General features: G+C 37.8%; 1 protein-coding gene across 1 annotated transcript; it reads left to right on the plus strand.

The window, feature by feature from the left end:
* Positions 1-11,723: 11,723 nt before the first annotated feature.
* LOC120155962 lies at positions 11,724-12,584 on the plus strand. The gene has a single exon (XM_039167412.1). The coding sequence runs from the start codon at positions 11,724-11,726 to the stop codon at positions 12,582-12,584; it is 861 nt and encodes a 286-aa protein (XP_039023343.1).
* The last annotated feature ends 349 nt before the right edge of the window (positions 12,585-12,933 follow it).

The raw sequence follows: 12,933 nt of genomic DNA on the forward strand, positions 1-12,933 counted from the left end.
GGATGGTTAAGAGAGGAGTGAGTGGGTGGGGGTTTGTGCGTGCATGGGGAAGGAGAACAAAAATGCCAAAAGGTAATGATGGTGATAGGATAAGTCTGTGGAAAGAGAAAAAGAAATGTCAGAAATTAAATTAAATAAAAAGAAACAAATCAAAAGAATATCTCCAATTAATGCATTGTCCTTTCCTCCCTTTGGTAACCGCTCCTTGCACGGTTTGCAGCACTGTGGTCCCTATAAATTATATCAAAAATTAATTACAAAATGAAATAAAAATAAAAATAAAGAAAAACTTAAATTTTAAATTTTTATTTATGCACAGACACAAATTCAATGCCGTGGCATCGAATTTTAGTTCTCCTCTGGGCACGCTTCAGTATCGTGCAGACGTAACACGTCCTTGTTGTGTGGTGGTGGAACTCCATTGTAGGCTTTCAGACACTGGCCATTGACCTTGAAGATCATCCCATTGTCTATTCTCTTGATGCCAACAGCTCCATGGGGATAGACATAATGCACCTCAAATGGTCCTGACCATCGAGATTTGAGTTTCCCAGGAAAGAGTTTGAGTCTGAAGTTGTAAAGCAAGACTTGTTTCCCCTCATGAAAATGCTGTGGCATCAGTTTCTAGTCATGCCACTTCTTGGTTTTGTCCTTGTATATCCGAGCATTCTCATATGCTTGTGCTCTAAACTCTTCCATTTCGTTAAGTTCAAGTAATCTCTGCTCCCCAGCTAGTTGAGCATCAAAATTCAATCGCTTGATGGCCCAATAAGCTTTGTGTTCAAGATCAACCGAGAGATCACAAGCTTTACCATACACCAACTTAAAGGGTGACATCCCCAAAAGAGTCTTGGATGCAGTTTTGTACGCCCAAAGTTCTTCATCCAACTTTGGCGACCAATCCTTACGCCTTGGGTTCACCACTTTCTCTAAAATCTGCTTGATCTCTCGATTAGATATCTCTGCTTGGCCATTTGTTTGCAGATGATATGTCGTGGCAATATTATGTCGAACTCCATATCTCTTCAATGCCTTGGCAATCAACTTGTTATCAAAATGGGTTCCCTCATCACTAATGATAGCACAAGGTACTCCAAACCGAGTGAAAATATACTTGTGCAAAAACTTGAGTACGGTCTTGGAGTCATTCCTTGATGTTGCTATTGCTTCTACCCATTTTGACACATAATCCACATCAAGCAATATATATAATTTTCCTTCAGAAGATGGGAATGGTCCCATGAAATCGATGCCCCACACATCAAACAGCTCTATCTCCAAAATATTTTACAACACCATTTCATGTCGTCTGGAGAATTTTCCAGTCTGTTGGCAATGATCACATCCTTTGTAAAATGCTTGGGCATCTTTAAATAGAGTTGGCCAGTAAAAGCCTGATTGTAGGACCTTAGCAGCAGTCCTTCCTCCACCAAAATGGCCTCCACTTGGGGCCGAATGATAATGGTACAAAATATCACTTTGCTCCTCTTCAAGTACACATCGTCTAATGAGCTGATCGGCACAATATAAATATGGCTCGTCCCAAAAATAGTGCCTTGCATCTTGCTTGAACTTCTTTTTAGACTGACTATTCAAATCAAAAGGTATAATTCCACTAACAAGAAAATTAACAAGGTCAGCGTACCACGGGATTGCCATGGCATATAAAATTTTCTCATCAGGAAATTCCTCTTGGATATCTACAGTGTCATGGCATTTAGAATTGTTCTCTAGCCTAGATAAGTGATCAGCAACTTGATTCTCAGTTCCTTTTCTATCTACCACCTCTAAGTCAAATTCTTGCAAAAGTAAGATCCACCTAATAAGTCTAGGCTTGGCATCCTTTTTGTTCACTAAGTATTTTATAGTCGAATGATCAGTGTGAACAATAACTTTAGTGCCTATTAGGTAGGGTCTAAATTTATCAAAAGCAAATACCACGGCAAGTAATTATTTCTCAGTGGTGGTGTAGTTTAATTGTGCTTCATTTAAAGTGTGGCTAGAGTAATAAATAACATGAAACATTTTACCTCGGCGTTGCCCCAAAACAGCTCCTACGGCATAATCGCTTGCATCACACATCAGCTCAAATGGTGATGTCCAATCGGGAGGGACTACAATGTGTGCTGAGATCAGTTGTCGTTTCAGCTCAGTAAATGCGTCGAGGCATAATTCGTCAAACACAAAGGGTTGGTTTTGTTGAAGCAATGTGCACATGGGCTTAGAAATCCTGGAGAAGTCTTTGATAAACCTTCTATAGAATCCAGCATGTCCAAGAAAACTTCTTATGCCCTTGACCGAAGTTGGTGGTGGCAACTTTTCAATCTTCGTCTTATCAACCTCAATACCCTTGTGAGAAATTTTATGGCCTAATACAATGCCTTCAGTCACCATGAAGTGACATTTTTCCCAATTTAAGACCAACTCAGCCTCCTCGCATCTCTTGAGAACTTTTTCTAAATTGTCGAGGCATCATTCAAAATTGTCCCCACAAACAGAAAAGTCGTCCATGAAAATCTCCAGAAAATTCTTAACCATGTCTGAAAATATGGCTTGCATATAGCGCTGAAATGTTGCCGGAGCATTACAGAGTCCAAAAGGCATCCTCCTAAAGGCAAAATTGTCATAGGGACAAGTAAATGTAGTCTTCTCCTGGTCCTCTGGTGCGATGGCAATTTGATTGTACCCCGAGTACCCATCCAAAAAGTAATAGAATACTTTGCCGGCTAATCGATCCAACATTTGGTCGATGAAAGGTAGAGGAAAATGGTCCTTCTTTGTAGCTTTGTTGAGTTTTCTATAGTCCATGCATATCCTCCATCCGGTCACAGTGCGAGTGGGTAATAGCTCATTATCCTCATTAGTAACCACCGTCGTGCCTCCTTTCTTCGGAACACATTGGACAGGGCTCACCCATGAGCTATTTAAGATAGGGTAGATCACTCCAGTATCAAGCCATTTCAGAATTTCTTTCATCACCACTTGCTTTATAACAGGGTTGAGTCTTCTTTGTGGTTCTATTGAATTGTCGTGGCAATCTTCAAGCAGAATCTTATGCATGCAGATCGTGGGACTTATGCCTTTCAAATCGGCCATAGTCCAACCAATTGCTTTTTTATACTGCATCAACACACTTAACAAACTTTTCTCTTGATTAGCAGTAAGGTTAGCAGAAATAATCACCGGTAAAGTCTCATTGCTACCTAAGTATACATATTTAAGATGCCCTGGCAAAATATTAAGCTCTAGAGTGGGTGCATGCATTAATGAAGGCTTAGGAGGAATAAATTCATCAAAATTTAGAGGTTCAAAATTCATACCTGATCTAGCTTGTAGTAAGCTAGATTGTTCCTCCAACATTGGAAAGTTTTCGGACTCCACTAAGCTTTCATCATCCACCCAATATTCATTTTCTGCTAGCTGAATAAAATTGTTCTGGAAAAGATGTTCAGTCTCTTCTTCAATCACTGAGTTCAATTCAGAAATGCCTTGACATTCTTCAGTGTCATCAACATATTTGAGCGTTCAAAAAACATTAACAATCACACACTAATCAACCACTCTCATGGTGAGTTCACCTTTTTCACAATCTATCAAGATACGTCCAGTGGCTAGGAAAGGTCTTCCCATAATGATTGGTGCCTTGGCATCAACTTCGCAGTCCATAATTAAGAAGTCGACTGGAAACACAAACTTATCCACCCTTACTATGACATCCTCGACTCTCCCTTCAGGTTTCACATGGGATCTGTCGGCAAGTGTAAAATAACTGAGGTGGGTCTTGCATCTCCTATGCCAAGCTTCAAGAATATCGATTTCGGCATTAAGTTGACACTTGAACCAAGATCACACAGAGCCTTTCCAACAAAATTAGCTCCAATTGAACAAGGAATAATGAAGCTTCCCGGATCATTTCTCTTTAGCGGCAACTTACTCAATGAAGAACAAAATTCTGTTGCCGTGGCAACAGTCTCTACTTTCCTCTTCTTGGTACAGTTTTCCTTCAGAAATTTGGCATACATCAGCATCTATTCAACAGCTTCCAAGAGAGTATGTTGATATGGAGCTGATCAAGAATGTCCACGAACTTCTTGAACTGAACTTCATCATTATGCTTCTTTAGTCTTTGCGGGAAAGGTGGGGGAGGTCTAGCTTCCTTAGCTACAGGAATAGAATTTGCTTTTGCCTTGGCATCAGAATCTAATATCTTAACAGAATTCTCCTCCTTGTCCTTCTCAGTAACTCTATCATCTTGTAATTCAACTTCAGTAGTGGGATTAGAATCATCATGTTGTGGCCCACTATCCTTGACTTGTCGATTGATTTGTGTTCCACTCCTAAGAGTTAACACATTGCAGTGCTCTTTTCCAGGTGCTCTAGTGACTTCAGTATCACTTGGCAAACGTCCTTGCTGACGCTCTTGCAATGCCGTAGCAATCTGACCAACTTGACCTTCCAAAGCTCTCAGAGACGAGCTATGGCTTTGAAGTAAGGCTCCTTGACTATGAAGTAAAGCTCCTTGATTCTTAATTGAAGTAGAATGGTCTTGCAGCATTATCTTCGTAGTGGATATGAACTCTTAATTTGTAGCTTCCAATGAACTCATGCTTGCTGAAGATGAAGCTCCTTTGTTGGAATTATGCCATGTCATAGCATTTTAGTAACCTTGAGGCTCATTGTGATTCTGCTGCCGAGTAGGTTGATTAACATTGTGAGCTCCTTGATTTCCCCATGAAAAATTGGGATGCTGACGCCATCCAACATTATAAGTGTTAGAATAAGGATTGTTGTTGCCTCGATTATAATTACCTAAAAAGTTGATGGACTCATGGTTGGTTGGGCATTCGCTCTCGTGATGATTGCCTTGGCATAACAGACATGCCAGGCTAGTTGCTTTCACTTTCTTCATATCAGTGGAACGTTTTAAGTTCTTTAACATATTAGTGATGGCTGAGAGTTGAGCGGACACTGAATCCTTGGTATCCAACTCAAATGCTCCAGGTGTTCTCCTTCCACTCCCAAGCCTTGAGGAAGGAAACTGATAATTATTATTAGCAATTCTGTCCAATATAGCAAACGCCTCAGTAGGTGAATTATCCAGCAATGTCCCATTTGCCGAGGCATCCAGTAACATCCTCGTGGGTGCATTGACTCCATTATAGAACATGAATACTTGAGTCCAATCATGAAAACCAATATTTGAACACTTCCGAAGCAAACTCTTGTAACGATCCCAACACTCATACATGGATTCGTCGTCGCCCTGGCAAAAAGAAGATATTTCATTCCTTAGCTGCGTATTCATGTTTGGTGGGTTGTACCTCAATAAGAAACTCTTGCAAAGATAGGCCCATGATTCCATAGAACCGGCTGGTACACCACTCAACCAAGCCCTTGCTCGGTCACGCAATGAATACGGAAAAAGCTTTAATTTTAGAAAATCCTCATGCACTCCTTCTTGGCGAAAAGAATCACAAACCTCCAGAAAATTACGAATGTGCTGTCTGGCATCTTCAGTTGGCATACCCCCAAACTGCCCAATAGAATTCAACATGTTGAACATGACTGGTTTTAGCTCGAAATGTGCAGCTTGAATTTCAGGTGGCACAATCCCAAGATTCAGATCATCCAGCATCGGATTTAAGTGATCACGAATAACGCGCGGTCTAACAGCAGGATCAGCATTGTCTAATGCCACGGCATTATGATTTCCATTATCCTGACCAATGCCTTGGTTTCCAATCTGATATATATTTCTTTGAGCACGTCTTCTTCTTCTAAAGACTCTTTCAATCTCAGGTTCTATTGGTTCCAAAGGCTCTTCATAATTTCTTCTAGGCATACACTAGATAAACCTGAAAATAAAACAAAAATATCAAGTAAACTATACACAAATAAAAATGCAAAACAAAATAAAATGCTGTGGCAAAACTAAATAACTTCAGGCTGCCAATCCCCGGCAACGGCGCCAAAAACTTTCTTGCGTGTTGTGAGTACTTTAAATTATACGAAAATAATGTGCAAGTATACACAATCGCTCAAGTAATATAATGATGAGTGAGTATCGTCTCCACATGGATTGGGTAAAATTACAAAAGTCTAACCAAAGTAATGCACTATTCTATCTAAGTATAGTTAGTCTTGATATATACAAATGTCACGGCAATGTAAATGTGTGCTGGTGGATATGTAGTGATGGTATGATGGTGTGGCAAATGGAAATGCAATGGCAATGATGGACGTTTGATGTTGAGTATGGTGAAATGTCAAGGAAATGAAAAATGGTAAAAACAGTAAATAAAGATAAAATGAAAAGAAAATAATCCTCACGTGACAAGCTTCCAAGAGAATGAATGGTAGGGATTGATATACGGATGCCAAACTTATTTCTCAAGTATATTTAAGCTAACTGGTCTTTCCTTACTCGAAGGGGCTTTCCTAAAGTGTTCTAAAGAACCTAACAGAATAGGATGCCAAGACACCCATTTTTAGTCGTTGAAATCCTATCCTAGTCTCTTCCGAGATCTAAGGGATTAAATTATAATATTCCTAGGCCGGTTCAAAGCCCCTTGAAAATACTATAACCCATTGCTTATGAGGATCTTCTCTTGCGTTTCTTCCGAATACTTACAAGTATTTTTAGTCTAGGATTCTTCCGAATACCTAAACTTCATCTAAGAAATGGACATTTCCATGCCTCTTACAAGCCTAGATGGTGAAGCATTCATAAGCAAAGCAAATAAAGAACAACAATAAACTTAAATATACCATTAAAAATAAAGTTCAAACAACCATTAAATCAACCACCACCAAATAAGTTACTTCATGGTGGGGTTTAAAATATCCAAACACAAAGTCATGAAAATATTTGTTCCAACAACCCACAAATAAATATAAAATAGCAGCAAAAGGGGAAGTTGAGAAGAAGCCTTCGACGCGCCACCGGAGGTCTCCTCTCGGCCACCGTGAACCACCTAGCTCGCTAGCTCCTTTCGGCTCCTAGCTCGCCACTCCTTGGAACTTTATCAATGGAGGAATATCCCAAGGAATAAGAGAGAAAATAAAAATGTGATTTTTGCTACCGTATATGTCCTCCTCCTTTTTCTTTTTTTTCTCCCCCATGAGGTGTAATATATAATAAAAAATATCTAAGGGTAATGATGAGGTTGCTGGGTGCAAAATACCCCTCATACCCCTAGAATCACGTGTGAACCTTATCCTCCAAGTGGTAGTGGTCCTTTGGCAGCTCTGGCAGGCGGTTACAGCAGTCATTCACGTGCAGTGCCAGCTGTCCTTATACAGAAATATTTTTTTATTTTTTTCTATGCCGGAAATGCCAATGTATTTCAATCTGCTTTAGAAACGTGTGATGCCGCGGCATTACTTCCCAAAGAATCCTTTTTTCTTGCTATTCCCTGCACACCACAAACAAACTGCAACTTTCCCTCAAACAGCACCGTTAAGAAATAAAATAGCACAACCACCACAAATGCACTATATGCAACTACATGATCCTAAAATGCCTAAAATGAGCTTTTAAACAAACAATAACTTAAGTGAAAAAGGCCTTAAAAGTAGCCTTTTTAAGGAAGTTAACAATGAGATCCGAAATCTGCATAAAAAAATACACTCGCCAACTTACTCCGTCGAGTCTTAGGGAATTTTGCCCCAACTAGCAAAATAAGAGTTTTATCACTGACTGGTATATACCTGGATAGACTGAAAATCAAGACAATCGCCCTACTGCTAAAGTAACATGGGTGTCCTGGATGTTTCTCGAGTGTCACACAAATAGTGGTTTTATGACACCCTAATTGTTATTGTTTTTAGATGTTATTGTTACTATTCTGAATGTTACTAAGTTATTACTGATTTTGTTTACTCATTCTCAAAACTAGAATGTTATACGAGGAATCAGTAGTCTGTTATTACTGATAATCTATATTGATCTGGTTATACGCTAATAAGGCATATTTTAGTCATTCTCTGACTCTGGGAATTCTCTACACAATTCGATACTTTACGGCGATTATTGTATTTACTATATATCGATTAGGGTTCTGATTGGCCCAGTATCTGACTCAGGTTTAATCCTGGGTAGTGATACTCTATTGCTAATCTTACCCTTTTCCCTCAATTCGCCCTCGAATTAAAGGAATAAATGTGCTTCCAACACTCTCGGTCGTTCTTTCAATATACTATAATTGATGTCCTAAACTCTGATTACATGGTCATACCTCTCATCGGTACACTTTGAGCACTGGTCCTCCATCTGTATCTACCTGTTATGTGCTTACTGAATGTACTTTGACGAATTACGCTTATTGTGGTTACGTTGTATGTAACCCACTCCTAAGAGTGTCTATGGGCCCCTTTGGCCATTTATGTCTCTTATGAACAAAGCTTTATCCTTACATACCTTAATCGGGTCAAATCTAATCATCTGATGTGGGTAGTATCGATACTCCAGTTGTAGTATCAATACCCTAGGGTCAAGTATCGATACCTCTATGAGTATCAGTACCAAAAATGTATTATGTTACGAATTTGGGGCCTCAGTACCGATACTACTACCCTGAGTATCGCTACTACAAGGACAATATCAATATTATCAGTATCGATACTTGCCTCTAAAAACCCTAATTTTAGCCCCTATTTATCTAGTATAGAAGTACCCATACTTTAACTCTGGAATGGGTATTTTAGGGTAAGGAATCACCACAAAATACCCTAAACATCTTGGGTTGGTTCATAAACTGATTCTGAAGTTTTAGTAAGTTATTTAGGGTCCTTAGGTGTCATAAAAACACTTCCTTAACACTCGAAATGTGATTTAATCTAGAAATCAAGTTTAAACTCTAATAAGATCAACTACACAAATCTTAACAAATTCTTGAAATTCATGGAATCTTAATACTCCAAATGATTAGAAATACACTACCTTGTTGATTGAATCCTGAAATTGAGCTCCTTTAGCTATAAATCATCCCCACCATTACTTGGATGATAAAACCCTAACTTCCAATTAGAAACAAAGAACCCAAGGCTTGATATATTACTATGATGTTATGAGAGAATTATGAATGAAATTGAAGCATGAAAATGGGTTCAAAAACTTACCTTTATGCTAAGGACTTTGGAGAGGATGAGGAATGAGATAAAATGATGAAGGAGGAAGAAAATGAAAGGAATGAGAAGAAGAGATTAAAAGTCTTCATCTTTTAAAATTGGGTTAATTACTCTACTGATCCCTCCTTACTTTTTTACTCTACAAAAATCCCCTCTTCATGCCTAATTGGGCCAAAGACCAACTCAATTCAGCCCAACAACTTAAAAGAAATTTTGGGTAGACCCGAAACTACTAGCCTGGAATTTGTGGTGTTACAACTCTCCCAAACAAATTGGTAAGATTTGAGCCTTGAGCATGTTTCTTAATTTTTATGCTCATTTTCTGGTTTGAGTGTGTCAAACTAAATTTGGAAATCTAGAACATGTGGCATGATACATTTTGAGACTACACGAGAAATATGGTGTTTTGATATTATTTGGGCATTAGGATTCACTCCACTTTCACCATGAAAAAGCCGACCCTTCTTTTATCTATTAGTGAACCATTTTTAGTCTTTTCTCACTTCTTTATTTTCACCTCAATCTTAAACCTCGAGCCCTTTTGTTTTTCACTCTCTTTTCATCCTTGTCGAGACAAAGAATTGAAGCTTGTTTGCACTCTTATTCCACGAAAAAAATAGAAGCATTCAAATAAAGAAAAATAGCAAACAAATCAGAGAAAAATCAGAAAAAAGGTAGTTTGATTGAGTTTGATTTTGATGTCAATAATTTTTTGTTTATTTATCTTCTTTTGCTCGTGGAATTGGTTTGATCATTTGAAGAAATCTTTTTTTATTGTTAAACTCATTTCTAGCCTTTTTCCCACCTTTACCTAAGCCTCATTGCACCCTTTTTTTAAGCCTAATGATCTTTACATCTTATTTCTTCTAAGTAGTGGAGAATTGATTTTGTTACAAGCCTATGGAAATTCTTGTTTAATTCTGACTTAAGCGAATTTGGCACCCAAAACACATTGGAGTGATTTGAGTGAATACTAGTGAGGAATTTAGTTAGGTTGAATTTTGATTTATGAATAATTAGAAGTTGCAATGTTTTTTGATTTACTCCTACTTATGTTCATTCACTTGATTGTTGTTTTGATTCAAATGGTTATTGTGAGCATGACTTTTATAATTTTCTTAAGTATGAAACGGGTTCGAGGAAAATAAATTGAGTTCTTAACTAGTTTGATCAAAGCATGCTTGAGGACAAGCATGAGACAAGTGAGGGGGAATTTGATGAGCATTTTAAATTGTCATTTTTCTACTTGCTAATTCTCTTATTTTATGAATTCTTCATTGTTTATTTGGGTAGTATTCGTCTATTTTCTGTGCACTGGTTTGATTACTGGAATTATCAGTAAAAGGATGCATTCTGTTACTTTTTTATTTTATGATTGCAGCTGGAGACACGGGAACGATGTGGGTCTGATGTGGCATATTCTAGAGGGCCTGGTCAACGCGAGGAATATTCTGGAGACAACTCAGTCAAACGATATAATGATACTTTTTAGGAAATTTGGGTTTTAATTTTCAAACATATGGAATTATCTTTAAAATTTTTAATTTCCATGTATATTAGGGATTTATAAGCCTATAAATACCCTCCTTTGGGTAAGGCTTAGACATCTTAATCTTTATTTTTAGCTTTGTCAGCTATTTTATCTTCGTTAAAAGTTCTCTTTTTCTTTCATTTTCTCTTTCTTTTTACTTTACGCTGTCTATTGTTTTCACAAAATATGCTAAGTATGGTTTCTACCATGCTTAGCTAATTTTCTTATTAGCCGAGAGCTAGCGATGATTTAATTACATATGTGAGAATTGATATAGCACTTAATACCCTTCGGGTTATATTCTCGATTTTTATTTTATTAGTTTGGCAATCGATCTTACTTTCAAAATTAAAACACTTTCAAATAAAAAAGTTGACGTTGGTCTAGATGTTATTTTAATTTATAGTTGGGAGGAGGGATCAACCTATGGCATATTCAACCTTCTGTGAACATACTTAGCGGCTATCCACTAAGAAAAATCGAGATCGGGTTTGATTCTCGACGAGACAACATAATCCATCAGGCTTTTTCAGAACTTAAACTATTTGTTCTAACAGCAATAGTTGGGGTTAGTTCATTAAAAAATCGGCTTTCGAAGAGTGACTTGGGAAGATTGGTTATTAAAGAAAAAGGCAAGTTACAATGGTTCGGCCTTGTAGACTGTAACCGATATGAATCCCGTGGGAAAAATCCATTTTGATGATCGACGAAATTGAAGCAAAGCTAGCTCGAGGAGGTTTTGTCATTAATATTTTCTCAATTTTATTTACATTTAATTTATTTTGCCTTGCCTTTAGTTTTCATTTTCTACATTTCTTTACTTCATCTCATTTTCACCAAATCCACCCTTTTATTTATTTTTCTTGTAGTTGCCAAGGCTAAAATCAACACGAATTTACATCAGAAATTATTAAATCCCTATTGATTGACCCTCTTTCACTATATTATTTTCTATTTTATTTATTTTATTTTGAAGAGGATTTATTTTATTTTGACGAGTAAAATGACGTTTGTCAGTCGATAATCAATATTAAAATTATTGTCGCCGCCTAAATAAATCCAAATGAAAGATGAAGGGGCCCGGGTGAGTTGGGATTTGGTGTGTAGGCCTAACCATGAATGGGGTTTAAGGTTGCAGAATCTTATTGATTGGAACAAGACAAGTATGTTTCAGCATGTGTGGGCTTTAGTTTCTAACGTGGGGACCCTTTGGGTAAGGTGGACGAATGAGTATATTTTGAAAGGAAAGTCTTTTATGGCTTTTGAGCCTACTTCTTCCTACAGTTGGTTTTGGAGGAAGATTCTGAAGTTGAGGGCTGTTGCGGGTCAGTTTTTGGATCCTGCCTCAGGTGGTTTTTCTGGGCAGTACAAGGTCAATGAGGTTTGGAAGGTGATCCGGAGGAAGTACGAGAGGGAGTCTTGGGCAGGGCTAATTTGGTTTCCTTTGCACATTCCCAGGTTTGCTATGATCACTTGGTTTGCGCTTTTTGACAGATTGCCTACTAGAGATCGATTGTTAAAATTGGGTTTGGTTGTCGCGAGTGAATGTGTTCTATGTTCCAGTGATTTGGAAACAAGGGATCATTTATTCTTCAATTGTGTGTTCTCTAAGGAGGTTTGGGGTGGCATTCTGCAAATATGTAATCTTTCAAGGTCCGTTGGAGGCTGGAGCCAAGAGGTTTTGTGGGCTGTGGCAGAGCTTAAGGGTAGGTCTTTAATTATTACTTTGCTTAAGCTTGCTGGGAATGCTTATGTATATAGGATATTGAATGAGAGGAACTGTAGAGTTTTTGGTGGGTCTAGGAGTACTGTGGGAGATCTGATTTGCAGGATAATGGAGGATATTCGGTTTCGCCTAGTGGGATCGGCAATAAGGGGTGCTGGGCAGAATGCTGATATATGTGTCGAATGGGGTATTGGTTGATTATGCTATTTTGATGCTGTGTCCTTCCTTAAGTTTGATTGTTTTGATTCTTTGATTTTCTGTAGCTACTGGTTCGTTTATTGGGATTGGTTTCGTACAGGGTAGTTTTCTTAGCTGCTTTGTTTGTTAGCAGCTAGTGTTTTTCTCTGTAGTATATCTCTGTTTTCTTTGAGTCAATGAAATTTTAGTCATTCATCTAAAAAAAAAAAAGATGAAGGCTACAAAAAAAATTGAGAGAAAACTTAGGTTAAAAAAAAGAATAAAATGTTACTTTTCAAAAAGAAAATTTTGAGTCCTTGGCTATATTTCAAAAAGATGAAGATCTAAATATTTGCGTTTTTGTATAAAT

The sequence above is a fragment of the Hibiscus syriacus genome, unplaced genomic scaffold, assembly GCF_006381635.1.
Source record: "Hibiscus syriacus cultivar Baekdansim isolate YM2019G1 unplaced genomic scaffold, ASM638163v2 tig00111210_pilon, whole genome shotgun sequence".
Classification (NCBI taxonomy): domain Eukaryota; kingdom Viridiplantae; phylum Streptophyta; class Magnoliopsida; order Malvales; family Malvaceae; genus Hibiscus; species Hibiscus syriacus.

Excerpts from the sequence above, each read along its gene's own strand:
- LOC120155962 (XM_039167412.1), top strand. The coding sequence starts at position 11,724 with ATGAAAGATGAAGGGGCCCGGGTGAGTTGGGATTTGGTGTGTAGGCCT.